The sequence below is a fragment of the Myotis myotis genome, unplaced genomic scaffold, assembly GCF_014108235.1.
Source record: "Myotis myotis isolate mMyoMyo1 unplaced genomic scaffold, mMyoMyo1.p scaffold_m19_p_2, whole genome shotgun sequence".
NCBI classification, from domain to species: Eukaryota; Metazoa; Chordata; class Mammalia; order Chiroptera; family Vespertilionidae; genus Myotis; species Myotis myotis.
Window position 1 is genome coordinate 170,568,472 of NW_023416324.1, and position 19,200 is coordinate 170,587,671.

The following is a 19,200-nucleotide window of genomic DNA, read 5'->3' on the forward strand; positions in this document are numbered from 1 at the left end:
TTGGGTAAATCACTTAAAAAATCTGCTCCCCTCCCCCATTTCCTCACCACAAGAAAGACTGGCTGGATTAGGATCCTTTCAGATACAAAGCACTATGATTTGTGATGTTAAATGATTTCCACAGGTCTTCCCATGTCACATTATGACTCTAGCTTTATGATAGATAGTTTGGAAGCAATACTAATGTACATGATATAATTATATCAGTCCACCAAAAGACATCTATTAAGTGACAGGAAAATGAAGCATCATTACCTGATTTACCACTAACTGACTCATGGTAGCCTTTACTATGAGCCACATACTACTAGATACTCCATACTCTTCTATCTTAATCAATCCTCAGATTAACTTCCTAAACTATTCCCATTTTTTGCATGTGAAGATAAGTAGTGCAACTGGTGAGCAATAGAGCAGGCTTACTGGCACTAAACCATAGGCTCAGGTCACTGTACCACACTACCCAGTTAATAGAGTCAGGATGCAAAGAAGTTGGGATGAGATGGTAGTATCAGAGGCTCTGAGGACAAAAGTGGATCTCAGTTAGGCTTTTAGAAATGGGAAGGGTTTATGGTCCCTTGAGAAATGGGGATACACCAGGTAACAAGAAAGACACAGGAATATAATATAGGCAGGCTCAAAGAGCCTGGCATGATGGGAAGCCAAGAGTGAGAACATCAGCTCCACAGGAGACTGCAAAGAGCACAGTGGGAGAGAAGGTATGCTTTAAAGGGAGCCAAGGTCATGACCTACTCTAAAAATCATCCAAGAGAGGAAACTTAATGGAGTAGGCAATTAAAAGCCATAGGAAGAAAATAACATTTTTTTGAAGACCAATTGCTTAAAAACATGCAACTGGATTGTGAAAAACAAAAAGCAGAATCAAAGCAATGAGACTATTGTGATATGGAGAAGAAAGGAGCTAGGACAATGAATGGGAAAATGAAGAGGCTAAAGAAAACCTGAGAGCCATTCTTGAACTAAAAAAAATGTCAGATCTTGGCAACAGATATATTGAAATAGCAAGACAATGATCACAGTGTTTAGAATCTAAAAGACTAGATAATACAGTGGTACCTCTAACAGAATGGAAGCCTTAGGGGAATGTGATGAGTAAAATTTGGAACATATTAAATGTGAAGAAAAGAAGGTTTTCCCTGTGGAAAGATCCTATGGAAATGCAACCTAAGTTGTCAAAGGACAACATGGTGCCAAAAGTCATATGAGTAAAAGGTTTTAATAAAGAGATCAAAGTTGCCTCTGTAAGAGTTGTGGCTTCTACTAAGAGAAGACAGAAGGTCAAAAAGAAGAATACTGAGTGGACACCTAAATTTAGGGTCAGGAAAAAAAAAAGAAGAAGAAAGGGGATCTGATAAATAAGAGAGAAAAGAAATGGCTACAGATATAGCACAGGAACCAAGGAAGTTCTGGTAAGTAAAAATTGAAGGAGGAAGTGAGGAGGCTCAAATCATTAAGAGTGTTACCCCCTGAAAGACACAGAAGAGCATGGCTGAAAATATAATAGTCATTAGGTAATCAGAGGAAGTGGTAAACAGGTGCAAGTGCCATTTCAGGGGAGTTAAAATGAGTTAAGTTCATGTTAGGACTGTGGTTTAAATCCCAGTATATAGAGAGAAGTGTGGTGGAGCAGGGGGTTTCCTCGTTTCATGAATCTGTAACTCTATGAAAATTTTTCTCTATAGTTGCCATATCCCACAACTGGTTTTTATTCTCAGTCAGAAGATAATTTCAACAAGCTAAAAAAAAAAGAAAAGAAAAGAAAAGAAAACAATCCTCTTACAAAATGGCTTGATGTAAAATAATAATTAAAATGATGAAGTCTCCTGAATGTGTACAGTGGTTTGCCATATTATTTTTATTCTATTGTTTGATCACCTCTTCATGGAATACCTAAGTTTGAGCCTATCAGGTACTCTATGAAGTTCTGAGACAGGTTTTCAGAATTCAAGACTCTGATTCAGAAGTGTACATACTGTAGTAAGCTATGGTTTATATCAGTACATCTCTATTCAGGGGATAGTTTGTTATTCTCTTTCCAATACACCCAATGCCAGCAAATATAACATTTAGTAGCCATGCAATTATTCATTGCTCTACATATGGGGGAGAGATAACTTTTATAAATAGAATTAAAGCTCAGGAATGTTGAAATAATATTACAAAAATTATTTTTAAGGTAAATCCTTTACTTACTGAGTAAGAAAGTGTTTTGAAATGGGTTTTCACTTGATCATTAAACAACAAACAAAAAACACAGAAGAAAATAATTGGATTATCATACTAGTTCTATGAGAGAAAAAAATGAGATTTGGTTCTTAAGGAAGATCTGCCCCAGATCACATATCATCTTCATGTGTTATGTATAGTTTAAAGCAGAAGGTAAGGTTGTAGGACAGGCAGAGACTATTTTAAGCAATAAAAGACATGGGATGAATGATGGGGAAAGAAGGGAATTTCTGAGCCCCTACTATGTTTCTTTCTTATTTCTTCGGGGTGTGAAAATAAATCCTTTACTTAAAAAAACAAAACAGTAAAATTACACTTCTTATAATATGAATCCTCTCGTTCCTTTGTCACCTAGTCCCTTTTCTAAAAAACTGCCATAGAAACATTTTTTTTCAGCAGGTACCAGCCATTTTACTTTTTTCTGCAATAATAAAAACCGACATCTTTATTAAAGTTTATTGGTAAAATAAATATAAAAATAAGCAAAAATTATATGAATAATTCCAGGTTAAAGATCTTAATGAACTTTCTTATATTTTAAAGCCAAAGCACATCTTTCCAATCTATAAAGATAAAGATAATTAAAAAAAAATAAAACTGAGGGAAATATTGCAATAGAGGATTCTACAACAGAACCCATCAAGAGAGCCCAAAAAGTAAAAGTACTTGGAGACTCCTTGGCTTGATGGCTCACTTGATTGAAATGTCATCCTGCACACCAAAAGTTTTTGGGCTCAAATACTATTCAGGGCACATACCCAGGTTAAGGGTTTGATCTCTGGTAGGGGTGTATGTCTGAGGCAACCAATAGATATTTCTCTCTCACATGGATGTTTCTCTCTCTCTCTCTCTCTCTCTCTCTCTCTCTCTCTCTCTCTCTCTCTCTCTCTCCCTTCCTATGTCTCTAAAAATCAATAAAAACATGTCCTTGTCTGAGAATTAAAAATAAATAAATAAATAACTTGGAGAAGACAGTGACAGATGGTATTTTGTGTCCTTCACTGAAACAGAATATAAAGGCAGCATAACAATAAAGCCATGGTGGCCGAAGAGAAAGAAATGAACTAGCATGACTCAGAAAAAATAGGGTTTCATCCCTGTATGAGATGCTTAATACCATGGAAACAAAGAATATTACTTAACCTCTCAGTTTCATTACCTTCGCTAGGACAAGAAGGAAAATTATCACTACCCTTCTCTGTTCATAAGTTATTTAAAAGCTCAAATGAGATAAAGTAGATGAAAGTATTTTTTTAAATCAATTTTGGAATTTATGGAATTTACAGTGTAAGAGCCTTGGACAAGTCAAATTCACAAAAGCTAATGATACAATAATAATAGTGTAATATTTAAAAGATTGGTATATGTATCACACGGACAAGTATTATTTTATCTATTAGGGGTGCATAAATATTTGACTTTTGAATGAATCAAGTACATTCAGCTATGTCCAGAAAATCTCTCTAAAAATTTGAGGTTCAAAAATAAGTACGAGTTAAATCCTTAGGTTTTTGGTCTTGGCATCTTCTATTCCCTCTTTTATCCTTCTTTCAGAGCAAGTTGTTTTGTGCCCTTATTGAGTGGATTACGTAAATTACAAAGACACTCCAAGATCCGTGAGCCCAACAGGGCATACCAAAACCATGGCATGATGTGCGAGGGGACTGGCAAAGACTATGCTGGAGGTCAGTAGAAGATGATGAGCTCCTTTCCACTGAAGAATTACAAAGAAATCTATCAATGGCCCCTGGCCACTAGCCATGAACACATATTGTTGATGACTTTGGCTGCTTTATGAGAACTTAAAGTCATCTGCCTTTTCTCATTTATAAGGGAATTGATACTAAGCCAAGAGACTTAAAAGTCCCCAAAATGCATTTTGTGTTTGTTTTGGTCCATTTAAAAATAAATCACTGCTTGCCTGACATTTGTTGTGAAGCTAAACAAGTTGCCTTGACTCTTTGGGCCTTTTTTTATTTGTTAAATTACATTTGTGCTTTTCTTATGTGTGAAGATCAAATAAAATACAAAGGATTTTACAATTTATGAATCAATATAAAATTATAAAGAGGTAATATTTTATTACCATGGCATTGCATTTTAAAGCTATAAGAGCTCTAAAAGATGATTTAATTAAATCATTCATTTTGCACAGTAGATTGTGAGAGTATTTCTTTAGCAAAAAGACTTAAAGTCCCCAAGCACACATGAGCAAGGAATGGGATGACTACTGAACTTTAGGAAGGTATCGTGTAAACCAAACGACAGCGATAACTGTGGCAGAGCTCAGCACAGAAACCAACTAGCCCAACAGCAATAGCATCAATAGTAAATATTTACTAAGCCTTAGAATATGTCAGGGACACACACTGTTCTCTATGTGCATTATCTCTTTGAAACCTCAAAGAGCTAGGTACAATAATTATGCCCATTTTACAGATAAGCAAACTGGGGCATGGAAAATTTAATAAGATGGCCACAATCCTGCAGTTAATGAGTGGGGAGCCAGGCATGAACCCAGGCAGTCTAGATCCAGCATGTATAGTGTTAGCCATCATATTCAGCTGTCCCTGAAGCTTGACTTGGCTTACATAATGCAATCATGGAGGACTTTTCTATGCTGGAGCCCTCAAGGGTAGCAGAGTGAACTTGAGATAAATAGCAAAGGGTAGATATACCTGAGCTGACTGCAAGCTGCTACAACAGAAAGGGCGAGGGGCTGGGGAGTCTCTTTGGAAAAGATGTGTGGGATATAACATGAAAGCCAGCCAAAACAGTAGTGAAGTCACATAATGACTTCATCCTTTCTAATAAAAATGACTTTGCCATATTTCCTGACACTCCTGGTGACAGAATCATTAGAGGTAGGGATAAGGAAATAGTGAGGGAGATTCAACCACAGAGGGCTAGCTATGGCCTGCTGCTGCCCTTACTTGGCATATGTGCGGGGCATGAAAAATACAGGCTTTGCTGCCTGCCTGTGGATCCTCACAACTAGTAAATAGCCTTGAGGGCTGGAGTAAAGCTTGCTGGTCTGCTCTTGGCATGTGTATCCAAGAGAAACCCCTTAACTGGCCTGCCTCCCCTAATTACACACAGGGTGAAGACTGCATGCAGATACCTTGAAGCCGCCCTGTATTTAAAGGGCTATATCATCTTGAACCAGATAAAAGATAAAGTGTGGAGTGCAACCTAACTAGGTCTACGGGAAGAGCAGATCTAGAGCCATTGTCAACCACATTTTCTCCAAAAACTCAGGTGGATATTGATTTATAAGTCAAGAGCAGACCATTGCCACAAAAATGCAAACTAAAGAAAAACATTCAATAGGATTCTTCCATAAGATAGAACTATTGAAAAAGAATACAAATATGAAAGAGAAAAAATCCAAAATAGGAGTCCCATAAGGAAGAAAAAAGAAAATAGAAGATTAAATTGCTTCTTCCAAATAATACAAGAAAATGCTTCTTAGCTAAATAAAAATCTGACTTCTCAGCTCAAACAAATTCGTGGAATGCTGAGTAGAAATACTGGTTTGAAGGTAAAGGAACCTGGATCTAGCTACATTGTAGTCAAATTGCTGAATCCCACAAATAAAGCTTACAGGTCAAACAAGAAAAAGATACTAAATTAGAGGAACAAACTGAACTAATAAGCAAAATAGAGATAGAATCAGAAAGCAGGCAAACAGCTCTGGTGAGGAGAGGTGGGTGGGGCTGGGGAGGGATTGAGCAAAAAAGAAAAAAAAATAGAGAAAAAACTCCAAGGACATGGACAACAGTGTGGTGATTGCTGGGGGGGAGGGAGAGAATGGAGGTGGAAGAGGGTATGGGGGATAAAGGTGATGGGGAAAAATAAAATAAAATGAAGAAAATAAAAATTAAATAGTATACCTCAAAAAAAAAAAAAAAAAGAATCAGACTGTCATCTGATTTCTCATGTGGAACACTAAATACTGACTAACCGTATAGACATCTTTGTAGAATATTGATGTAAATTGTAAAGGAACTTTGACCCTAAAATTCTAATTGCAGCCAAACTTATACTTAAATATGAAGGCAAAAATAAGATATACAAGGTGTCAGGGAATATATCACCACATGATAAAAACATTACTAGATGAAAGGCTGTGGAAGAAAACAAAAAACAAAGTGAAGAATGATGATGATGAATTTAAGAAAAAGAAATATTAAACAAGAAAATGCAATATACAAGTAAAAGTTATAGTTCATTAATAATGCAATCATACAATTTAGTGTGAGGAATTATTCTTTAAAAAGAAGTGTCATAATGTTTAAAATATTACAACACATTCACCAAATTGTTTTACTTTATTTTTTACTTTTTAAATATATGTTTTATTTATTTCAGAGAGGAAGAGGGAGAGAGAGACAGAAACATGATGAGAGAGAATCATTGATCTGCTGCCTCCTACACACCCTACACTGGGGATCGAGCCCACAGCTTGGGCATATGTCCTGACCCAGAATTGAACCAGACCTCCTGGCCCATAGGCCAATGCTCAAACACTAAGCCACACTGGCCAGGTTCAACAAATTGCTTTAAATACCACTTTTGATGGCCCAGGAGGAAGAATGTTCAAGTTCTATATAGAATACATATTGGAGATGGGATATATATTCATATCATAATTTTTCCTTGATAGAGGAAACATGTTTCAAAGCATTTAATCTATATTATTTGATTTATTTACATTACTAGAAAAAAAAACATGAATTATTTTAAACATGGAAAATAATATATGTCAGCTTTCAAGAAATCACTAAGATTCTTGCTGGGAGAGGCAAAATGGGATAAAACCTTCCACTGACTTGGGAGACTCAACTGCAGTTTCACTTAACTTTGGGCAAAGAAAATTTTCTGAAATATACAAATATTATTAATCACCCTTATTAAGAAATGGGGGTAATTCAAGAGCTAAAGCAAAGCTAACCTTATTGGTTCTCCCTACATATAGCAGAACTGACCACAACCAGTTTTCCCATGAGACTGACTGCCCGGAAATTAACCAATCTTTCCCTTATAGACAGTGAGCATGCGTCCTAGATTATCTCATGGTGGCAGCATCAATGGTAGTTGAGTTGATAAGGTTGAGTGGGTGTGTGTATGTGTGCTACTTGACAATCAATCCCCCCCCCCAAAAAAAAAAGGTTTGTCTCTTTAAATAAAGGTTTAAAAAATAAGGAAGAGAAACTCTGGTGTTCCATTAAAAAGGTTCCAGTTGCTAAATAAAACACTGGAATAGTCCCTGTCAGCTCTAAGCCTGCTACTTTCAAAGAAGTTTTTATATGTCTAGACACCAAAAATACCCCTTTCTTCTCCACTGAATACCCAATCAGACGATGATTCAGAGTGAAAGACAAACAGGAAAACTTTGACATTCGCTTCTAGAAAGTCACATTGACCAGAACCAGCTACATGCCCACGAACCCACCAGCCCTGTTAAACATACTCTGACCTACATATGTGAACCATAAAAGGAGGAGATAATGGCAAATCAAGCTGCTGCTACTGCTGCTGTTGCCAGGGTCACAAACAACCCCACAAAGTAACTAGGGCTCACTAACCCAATGCCCAAGGGAACAAGGCAAAGGGCCAGGGAAAAACAAGCATCTCCTTTGATATATTTCATGTATCAAGATATTCTTATATTCTCCCTGCACAGAAAGGACAATCCTTTCAGAGTGGAGTCAAGCTTTCACTGAGCATTTCCGTTTTTCTCTGGCAATATTTCACACTACCTCTGTTCTTAGCCTTTGGAACCTGGGCATGCTTCTGTTTTACCCAGCCCCTTCCTTCCTCACCCACTACAAGGTGCAGAAGGGATGACCTCTTTAATAGGATATGTCGACACCATTAAGCAAGTCTTGTTGGCTCTTTCTGTGTCCTCACGAGTGTGGGCCTGAGTTCTCTATGCCTAAAAGTAAAATTCTATCATTCAATACCTATAACCAGAATAGTACTAGACTAAGGGTCATATGTCACACAACACAGATTCCAATGCCAGTTCTCCTAGAATTTAAATAGATTTTTAAGTTATCATTAACACATGAACCATTAAAAGGCTAAGAGGATAAATGATGACCATCCACCATCCACCCTACACATATATAAACTTTGAAATTATTTCACAAGAATAGAAATGAATAAAGAGAGTAGCCAAAGAACATATATGCATAGTCCATGGGCACAGAAAACAGAGTGGTGAAGGCAAGGGGAAGGGATGTAGAGCCTGGGTGGAGGCGGGCAAAAGTGGGAAAAATGGGGGACATCTGTAATAGTATCGATAATAAAAACAATAGTAAAAAAAATTTAAAAAGAATAGAAATGAGTGGGCTTACAAATTTTTGGAGATTGACTTTAAGCGAGACCATAAGTGATTTCAGAATTTTCTCTTCTCTCTTCTCCTTTCAACTAACTTTGGGCATTTCCCCAAGTTCAGTACACAGTTCACAACAGTTCACATCACACTGTTCTCACTCTCTCCTCAGAATAGTCACCTATTTCAGTAGCTTTATTGATCAACTGCTTGGGGACAGACATCAGCTAACTCTCCTGGCTGGATGTACATTCAAATGTGCATTCTTTCCTAAGAGGTTAAGAAGAAAATCTGTGTGAGGAAATCATGAAGGGATAAATTTCTGTTCAATAAAAGAAAATGAATTATCATTTGGAGTAACTAGTTATGAATGGACAAAACAGTCTGTTTTATCAGGTGAAGGGACTGGAGTTATAGTAGCACACATGGCCATCCGGCCTGAATGAATAGAAGAGAAGACATAAACACTGAAGGCATAAAACCACTGGATACTAGGCAAGTAAAAGTAAGCCACAGGACTGAGTCACAATGGGAGAGGCAGAGTTAAACATTGTCAATTGGAGGTCATGAAAAAATAGTGAAGTAGAAATATAAAAAGAGGAAGTTAAATATGGGGCACCTGAACCCAAAGCCATCAGGTATCAGCAGATAAGTCCCCAAGGAGCTCAAGGAAGTGGACCAGACAATCAGAGCTGTCTGCATGGGGTTTCCCACAAGTCAACACATTTTGCCTTATGGTGTGTTAAAAGCACCTCTTGGCAACCAACACAGATCTGGGGATGTCATCCTTATATTTAAAATAGTAACAAAGACCTCAAAAAATGGTCAATTATTCCAGAATAAAGGACAAATTCCACAGCCAGAGATGCAGACTTATCACACTTACTTTGTGTTTCCCCCCTTTGTATTGTTACTCTTATTATGTCATTACTGAACATTCCAATCACCCACCTGAAATTAAGGTCCTATCCAGCCATCAAAGTTCAGTTCAACTGAAATTATTTCCAAAGTTCCTTCCTGTATGTCTCTAGTCAGAGTTAATATAGGTTCCTGACCCTCAACCACAACATAAGACTTAGATTATGCTTTTGATCAAAGCATGATGATTAAGGCATAATTTACCATGAAACACCTTAATTTAGAAGAATATATATATATATATATATATATATATATATATATATATATCCCCAAATTTGATTCAGAGGTGGTAACTGATCCATTTCATCCTTCAACATTGCCTTACCTATAATAGTCACCCATAAGCATTTTACAAAGTTGAAGAAAAAAAAAAATAGGAGATTCTAACAACAGAAGGGGACTTGACTTGAGTTATGGCCTCTAATTCCCTTGCAAACCTGAAATTTTATGACACATTGCCCCCCCCCACCCGTTGAAACTATTCTAAACAATGCTATTACCTGCCAATTGTTGCTGAAATAGAAAGAAATTACCCTAAAGTCATACAGCCCCCTTTGTTCTGTGGCATCAATTCAGAACAAATCTAACAGGCCTACAATTGAAATTCTAGATCCATGATGCCAAGTTCTAAGATTATGATCTCTAATATATGTCCCTGAGTTAGAGAAGGTATTCAATTTATAGCAAATCAATGAAGAACAGTGAATGAATGAAGTGACTGCTAAAAGCACACTCCAAAACTTACAGGCACAGAGGTCAAATTGATCCTGACAGAAACAACCAGAAAATGTCTCATTTATTTTCCAAGACTCATCTTTTTCCATAAAAATGAGAATTGTCAAAACAATAATTCTTCGTGCTAACTATTTATTTGCCCTTTTCAAAGAAAAAGAAAGTTTACAGCAAACATGAGACATTCAGTGAGTCAAGCAGAACTCCATCAGCACCTGGTCGTTCCAAACAGCAGTAGGAAACCCCTTCATCTGAACCTCAGAGCCAGACAGAGGGCTGAAGCAAAACCATGCGCTCAGTGAGAAGAAGAACAAATCCAAGAGTCATGATTTCTCAGATTCATTAAGAGTTCAGTCGGAAACTACATGATCTACACTTTCTTGGTCTCAGTTTTTCCATTTGTACAGAGAGGGAGTCAGTTAGCAAGGACCAGTACTGCAAAAGGCCTTAGCTAGATGGCTGATGCAGGGATGGACTAAATTATCTCTTAGGTCCCTTCCAGATCTGAAAATCTTTTCATTCTTATCATCACACTTAGTAGACATTTGTTTGGCTCCAACCTGAAAATTCGGCTGGAAACATAAACAGACTTCTACAGGAAAACACACATCTACCAGCTATAATTTGGACTTGGCAACAGGAGGTTTCACCATACTGTGAGAGAAAAAATATAAAATTGTGTCTGGGGGCTATATGACTTTAGTGTACATCATAGCTCCTATCTAAAGGGGGATACAGATAGAGCCAGAGTGAGGCCAAGTCACTATCCTGTCCTGTCAATAAACCACAGAAAAGTGCAAACCCATTTCCTTTCTAACGCACCTACAGTCTTGCATATACTCAAGAATTTGCAGGCCTCTCTCTACCAGATTTGTCCTTTTCCATTGGCAAACTCAATTTTATTTTATTTTTTTCATTCATCCTTCTGTTTTGCAGAGAACATAAGCCAACATGGCAACAGGCTTTTTGTTTATTTCCTTCCTTTTTAAAAACAAAGTTGTGGTTTCAGAACAGATATCAGGACAAGGTCCCTACAGAACAAGACTTTTTATAATTTCAGGACTTTTTGAATTTTTCATAATGGAGCACTTTAACAAGGCCTTATTACTATTATTCTTGCTGTCATTATTTTTATATAGTAATAATTATAGCATCAGAATATCTGTAAAGCCACTAGTTTAGAAATTCAAATCCATCTGTATTTCATTTAATTATGAGATGTCGATAGGTTTGCCTTATTTTTAATTATGAAGAAATTGGGACTCGGTGTGACCGGCTCAAAATAGCATAACTGGAATAAGCTGCTCAACTATTATTCAAACACAAGTCTTCTGTCACAAAATCAAACAAACTTAACAGAGAAGATTGACTAAGTGAAGCTTTTAATTGAGTAAATTAAATTTGCAAAGAACCAGCGTCCACAAAATAAGAGCAAAAATATACAAAAGACAAACTTTAAAGCTTTTTCATTTTAATAAAAATGACTACAAAAAGAAAAAGGGAAATTGATCATTTTGTTTCTATTTGCAAGGGATCTCTCTGATGCATAAAATAAATATAAACTTTGTCAGACTCCTGTCCATTACTTGAATATGATCTATTTTTACCAGCTTAAAATAAGATAAGGTATAGGAGTTTGTAACATGTATATCTGAGAATTTTTTTTAATTTGTTTTATTGACTTTTTAGAGAGAGATGAAGGGAGAGGGAGAAAAGATAGAAATACCAATGACAGAGAAACATCAATTGGCTTCCTCCTGCACACCCCAACTGGGATTGAGCTCACAACCCAGACATATGCCCTTATCCAGAATGGAAACAGCAACCTCTTGGTGCATGGGATGAAGCTCAATCCACTGCTCCATGCCAGCTGGGCAGAGGAAAAAAAAAAATTAAGAGTCTTTTGAGATCTAGCCTCCAAACTGAATTGAAGCTTACTGGTTATAACTGGAACTCTTAATTTCAACTGATTAATTAAAAAAAAAAAAAAAGCAACTTCTAGTTCCTAAGATCTAGATATGAAAAATAAACCCTAAAAAAAAAAGAAAATAAGAGAGAAAGAAAGAAAGAAAGAAAGAAAGAAAGAAAGAAAGAAAGAAAGAAAGAAAGAAAGAAAGAAAGAAAGGAAGGAAGGAAGGAAGGAAGGAAGGAAGGAAGGAAGGAAGGAAGGAAGGAAGGAAGGAAGAAATCCAATGGCTACTTCTTGCCTCTCCTACTCTAAGTCCTTCTTTAGGTGTCACCTTACCAGTGAGGTCTTTTTGACCATGTCTGCCCTGGTAGGTTGTATCCCCTATCCTTTCCTCAACCCATAGAATAGATCCGAATCAAATGTACTTTGTATTGTATGTATTTTATTTACTTCTACCTAGTTTTACTAACATAAAGTGTCATGAAAGCAGAACCCTACCTTTTTTGCTATAGAATTCCTAGTGGTATTAGGGTGCTCACACAGATGCACAGAAAATTCACTGAATGAATGCATCATTTCTTCCTCGATCTCCCCCAAACCCAAAATGTAGGAGAAAGAAAGATAGATAACGGACCAAACTATTTAAGGGTTATTTCCTAATGCTTTTCCTCTTTAAAACTTATTGTGAGAAAATTTAAACATATAAAGATAGACCAAATAATAGAATAAACCTCCAGCACCCAAGAATTATCAACTCATAACTAAACTTATTTTTACCTATATTCTCACTAAATCCTTACTCTTATTATTTTGAAACAAATATCAAACACCATTTCATTTCTCCTCAAATATTTCCAATGTTTCTCTAAAAGTTAAGAACTGTTGTGTTTTTTTCTTCACCCTGTCTGGAGTAACCACATCACCCCTAAAAACTAACAATAATTATTTGATCTGTTATTTAGGTTTCCTCCCTGACATGAATAGAAAGCACTTGGCTGCCTAAATGGTGGCAGGTGGTCACCAATGCCCCTATATGATCACAGGCTGAGAACTACTTCTAATATTGCTTCCTACTCTAGCCAGATGCAATCAGCAGTCTCTGGAGCACAACAGTTGTATATAACCAATACACTGTGTAATGTGCATCGTGGACCTCACTCAGAAGAGAAAATCCTAAAGACATTTGCTGCTGCTTTTGCTAGAAAGATACTGCTGACCAATTAGGACCTAGTGACCAACTAGAGCCTTAAAATATCAGCCTTACTCACGTAGAATGCAATATTTGTGAATAAAGAAAAAAAGGCAATAAAAATCTATGGTTGTGTGTCCCCAGGATAATAAGAACATGTGAACTGCTCAAATGACATTCTTAAAACATGACTTTCAGTTTTGAAACAAATGAGTAGGTGAAAGGATTTCTAAGGCTTGGGAATGCAAGCTCTGAGAAGCTTGAGTTGGGTGTTTTGCATTAAGGTGCCTTAGCTTGTTGTGTCATAAAGCTCTCTGTGCGCTCTGGATAAATGTATACCTGCCACAAAAATAATCACTGAATTCATGAGCTTCCTAGCATGGCTTATAAACATGACTTCAACCACAGATCTTACCTGTGCCCTGAAAGAACCTTCATCTAGGGGTGGTGGAGGAGGGAAGTTTCCAGAGACAGATGGAAGAGTACCAGGATCATCTAGAGGTGGAGGTGGGGGTGGAAGAAAATCACCTACAGAAAGAAAACACAAACATGAAGTTACTATAGATGCAATCTTATAAGCACTCTTCAAAACACACATTAGCTGGCATTTTCTGCTTGTAATTGGCATGTCAATTGGCATGATCTTTTGCCTTGCATAACAATTATTCCCTATCCTACTTCTTCTCACTTTAATTAGTAGCCTTAACTTTCTGAAGATTGAGGACCAGATTTGATACTTCTAAGTAACATCAAAGCTACTCTATAGGGGTCAGGTACATTTAACCAGAACAAGGAAGGTCATTGGGGTGGTGGATTATTGAAGTATATAAGACTTGATTTTTACTCACAACAAATTTTCTCTCAAGTAAAGGAGGAAAAAAATAAGTACTCAAGTAAGGATAATAAAAGATGAAATTTATTAAGATGTACAAACAAACTCTCCTGGAAGTTGAGATGAAGGAAAGCTTGTGTCCAGGTAGAGAAATGAAGGTTTACACCGAGCATTTAAATTGTTCCTGAAAATTATAATGTAGAAAATAAGTCCACTCTACACAGAGAGAGGAATAAAGACATAGGGATTTTTTAAAAAAACAAATTTAGACCCTAAGGAACAAAGAGCAAGTAACAATACAGCATAGAGAAATGTAAGATAAACTAGTATGTTACAAAAATTAGAACAGTGACAAAATAAGCTTTTAAGTGTGTTGTACAACCAGCAAAGAACTTGGATTCTATCATGCTTACAATGAGGATCCATCCAAGATTTCTGGAAAGGAAACACTTGGTTGCAATATGATTTACTAAAGACTAATCTAAAAAGTACATGCAAGGCAGATTCTGAAAAACTTGGGATAAGAAATATTGATTTGGAATCTATATGCAGTCCAGGTAGGAAGTAATGAGGCTTTAGGACACTAAGAAACCCCAACATTGTGACCAACAAGCACAGCACATAGAGTTGTTGGAAGAATATGCCTACTCTCTAAGATTTGAGGTGTCAATATATATCCAAGAACTCTGTGGATTCATGGTATAGAATCTTTTTTTTTAATACTCTGCAAGAAATTTTATTAGGAAAAGAAAATGCCCATTAAAATTGTTTTATTTATTTGTCCTTTTCCTTTATATTAAATTTATTGGGGTGACATTGGTTAACATATTTCAGGTGTACAACTCCACAACACATCATCTGTGTACTGTTGTATGTTCACCCAAGTCAAGTCTCCTTCCATCAAAATTTATTCCCCCTATCCCCTGCTCCATCTTTTAAAAATAATATTTTAATGCGCCGGTAGGTGTGGACAGAAGGAGAGAGATATGCACAGTAGGCATAGTCCTAGGAGTCGAATGTGTGAATAGGGTTTGAAGGTCAGGATGGCTGAGTGCATTCGTTCATTTGTTCATTTTACACTCATTTATGAGGCACCTGCTGCATGCAGACTGTGGAAGTCCTGGCCCCTCAGGCTGTACCATCCAGTGAGGAAAGCAGACACATTAGGGAACAGGCAAGAAGCTCTGGGCATATGGGAGCCATCATGATGCAAGAGGAGAGGTCCCCAGCCAGCCTGGAGGAGTCCAGATGCTTCCTGGGGGAGGAGATGTCTGAGCTGATTTTTGAAGTTCAGAGGAGGGAGAATTAGTATAGAAGAAGAGGGGAGATCTCTGTTGGTTCTCAAGCCTAGAGTGATGACAAAGAAAGCAAGAGGTGGGAGTGGGGCAGTGGAGGCAAGAGGCCACAGCCAGGGGAATGGGGACACAAGGAGGGATTGACCCAGACCTGGGCAGGGAGCTAGGTACTCTGGAGGGAGGAGACTATTAAAAAGGGGATATTCCTTTAGAATATTACAAAAGAAATGCATGCATATGGTGAAAAATAATATGTGCCTAAAGAAAGTAGATGACTACAAACACTTAGACCTCATGTAAAAAAATCATATCAACAGAGCCACTTTAAAATGGAGCCAGAGCTGCCATCCAGGAGGAACTGTCTGGCAGGTACTATGCCACAAATTTTCAGAATGTTAAAACAGGGCAAAATAACCTCTGCACTGTGCCTAAAGCAATGCTGTGCCCCAAAGAACTGTTTTCAATGATAACAAGAAAGCAGATATTATGACCACCTACTGATAAGTAGGGCACTGAAAATTTTAAATTGTTTAGAATTAGCATCACTATGTTATGTTATCTGCACCAATAGAAACACATTCCTTCCATTGATGTAATTGTTTCCTTTCCCTTTCTCATAAATACCATTGCCTTCATCTCCTAATTGAAACATTATTTGGGCTTCTGCCTAAAGTATGCTTCCTGAATATCTCAAATAAATACCTGTTGCCATAAATAATAAATAAATAAATAACAATATTTAGATGTGATGGGAAAATTCTTTATTTATAGATAAGTAGCTTTTCTTTACATTTTAGCAATTTAACACTTAGTCGTGGGGCAGCAGTTGCTATCACTCAGTGGGATGCTTTTGGATAGTACCAAAGCATTACAACTTAGATCTTTAGAAAAAGGACAGTCGAAATTGAACAGTGGAAGGATGGTAACTTGGACTGGTTGGTCTGAAACGTTTTTCAAATGGTTCATGTGGGCTCCATTTACCCTGTAAATAATAGTCTAGGGAGCTCTGGTTTCCCACCATATTCAGACTACCAAGCATTCAAACGCTATGTTTATAATACTCTGCTTTTTGATCTCTTGCTATGCACAACATGCTAAGATGTTCATCCACTACCTCTCACTCCTACAAAACTCTCTGATGGTCCTCAAACTTTAGGGTTCATTGGGATCTCTGGAAACTCTTATTCAAACATAGATTACTGGGTCCCACCCCCAGGCTTTCTAATTCAGTAGGTCTGGGGTAGGACCCAATAATTTGCATTTCTAAGAACTTCCCAGGTGATGTTGATGCTAATGGTCATGGGACCACACTTTGAGAAACACTGTATTAGGTAAAAGAAACACATTGTTATTTCTACCTTAAACCCCATAGGATTAGTAAGGATATGTGTCATAAAGAAACATTTCTACTTCTCTTACCCTTCTGAGTGTACTCATTTCAAGAAATACTTTGTTCATAGCCTTATTAGGATTATAAGTCTCATAAACCTTTCTTAACGCCACCCAGTAGTTCTAAACATTGCCTACAAACTAGAGTTAACATTAAAGCTTTTCTATAGACACTGAAGCCAAAACTCCATCTCACCCAATTCAATTAGGATCTTGGGGGGAGGGGAGGGGAGTGGGGAGGAAGAGTCAGATGCCAGTATTCCTTTAAAACTCAGGTGATTCTAGTGTACAACCAGGACCAAGAAACTTGCTTCGCCTTCATTTGGCCAAACACTGCACTAAAAAAATATTATAACACCTATAAAATTGTCACCAACTCCTTTGAAAAGTCATAATAATGTATAAGAAGAATGCACACAATGAGATCTTAAGTGATCAGCAAAGGAGATCAAAGTTGATGGAGACATGACAACCAAATTCTAGTTCACAGCCTAATTTTTAGGTTCAAATGACCTATCCAGACCTATGTCTCCTTTATACCCAACATTAAAAAACATTTCTGAGCATTTTCTTCAACTTCAACAAATCCTATTATGTCACAGAGAACTGTCAGCATTAAACAGGACCAGAACCTAATGACTCTTGGAGGTCATATTACAAAGGTAGAAACAGAGACCCACAAAATCCACATGAGCACTCCAAATTTTCACAGAAAATTAGTCTATGCATACAACAAACTGCCTATCTCTGAGGTGCCTTCCAATTATATTCTTCTTGCCTACAATTCTGTCATAGAAGTAAACAGTGAGGTGAGGTTGATGACTCTCCTGGGAGGGTGAAAAGGAACAGAAAAAAAAAAGAAATATATATATTTAAATAAGTAATTAGTAAACAACATAAATCTAGACTATATATTCTAGGAAAAATTAGGCAGATTTTTAAAAGCTCTACTGATAACTCCATACTAATAACCTGCTTTATTTTGTTCAGTTATAAATTTTGACCAAAGTGTTCAATTCTCCAAGTTTTTGTTTGTTTTTTGTTTGTTTATTTTTTAAACCATCAAAGAGCATCTGTCTTAGATGCTTAGGTGGTAACTCTCCCAGAAAAAAAGCAGCTAAGTAGAATCAGCTGCAGTACCTTCCAACTAACAATGCTAAGCTATAGATCTTCAGGTTAGTGCAGTAACCTAAAATGGAACTCCCAGACCCTGTGTATCACAGGAGCATGAACAAAACAAACAGGCCAGCCAAAAAGAACACAGCATCAGGCAACTGGAGCAGTGCAGTGATACATAAAATCTGAGATAGAAACATTTGGTTTTAGAAGAAGTAGTGTAATCACAGACAGATGTCTACAAACCTGGCTTCCTCTTTACCCTTTTCCTCACCACTAAAAGCCTACCACATGCAAAATACATTTATTCATCAATTACCAGGTTAAATGGTTTACTCAAAGTTCACAGCTAGTGAAATACAGAGTTGGAAATGGATCCTTCCTCTGCTTTGGTGAAAATCTAGAAAGGATCATGCTTAATTTCCTCCAGATCATCCCATATCATTCAGCTATGTTTAATTTATTATTATTATTATTATTATTATTATTATTATTATCATTGGTGCCAGAGGAAGCACCACTAGGCAGTTAAAAGGTGAGTTGGGCAAATAAAGTATTATATCCCTGATTCCCAAATGCTACTTTATGTCAATTTACTTCAAAAATAGCCTGTTATACATACTATTATCTTGAAAAGGGAGTTAGGAAAAAGTCCTGATAACCCAATGTATTTTTCCAAGCTACCCTCTCTAGTGCAGAGGTAAAATGTGAGTGAGCCTGAGAAGCAGATGTGGCTCGCTGGTAGTGCTGAGTTATCACCCACTGCAGTAACCTTAGTAACGTGGATTGGGCATACATGAAGGGCACATGAGTACAGAGCTTTCTATCCCTTCATGAATAAGAGCCCCATTAGAGGAAGAAAGAAATTATAAGAATTTACCAGCAAAGAAGATGGTAGGGTACTGGTTCTGTGTGATTGAAATGGAAAAACGTAAGAGAGCAATTAAGCTCAAATCATCAATTAAAGTCTAGATGCATTTACTATGGTAAAAAGAAAAAGAAAAAAAAAAGCATCATTATCTTTCTTCTTCATTCAAACATCCACAAAAACCTATACACATACATAAGAATTTAGATTGCAGCTCCTTTTCTGCCTCATAATACAGCTCTCCCATAGCATCTCTAAAACTTGACTGCATTTATGGGCTTATGACCACTCTTTCCTGGTTAGAACTGAAGCTTCTAACAAGTAGGACATGAATGTTCAAATCACCAAGGGGATCTGTATGA

General features: G+C 37.0%; 1 protein-coding gene across 9 annotated transcripts in view; it reads right to left on the bottom strand.

Moving 5' to 3' along the window:
• Window positions 1-19,200, bottom strand: part of LOC118675946 (LIM domain containing preferred translocation partner in lipoma) — a 665,496-nt gene that overhangs the window by 349,539 nt on the left and 296,757 nt on the right. For all 9 annotated transcript variants that reach the window (XM_036348973.1, XM_036348974.1, XM_036348968.1 and 6 more), the window contains one exon: window positions 13,754-13,866. In XM_036348973.1, the coding sequence (XP_036204866.1) occupies window positions 13,754-13,866 (113 nt within the window). The remainder of the gene's footprint in view (window positions 1-13,753; window positions 13,867-19,200) is intronic.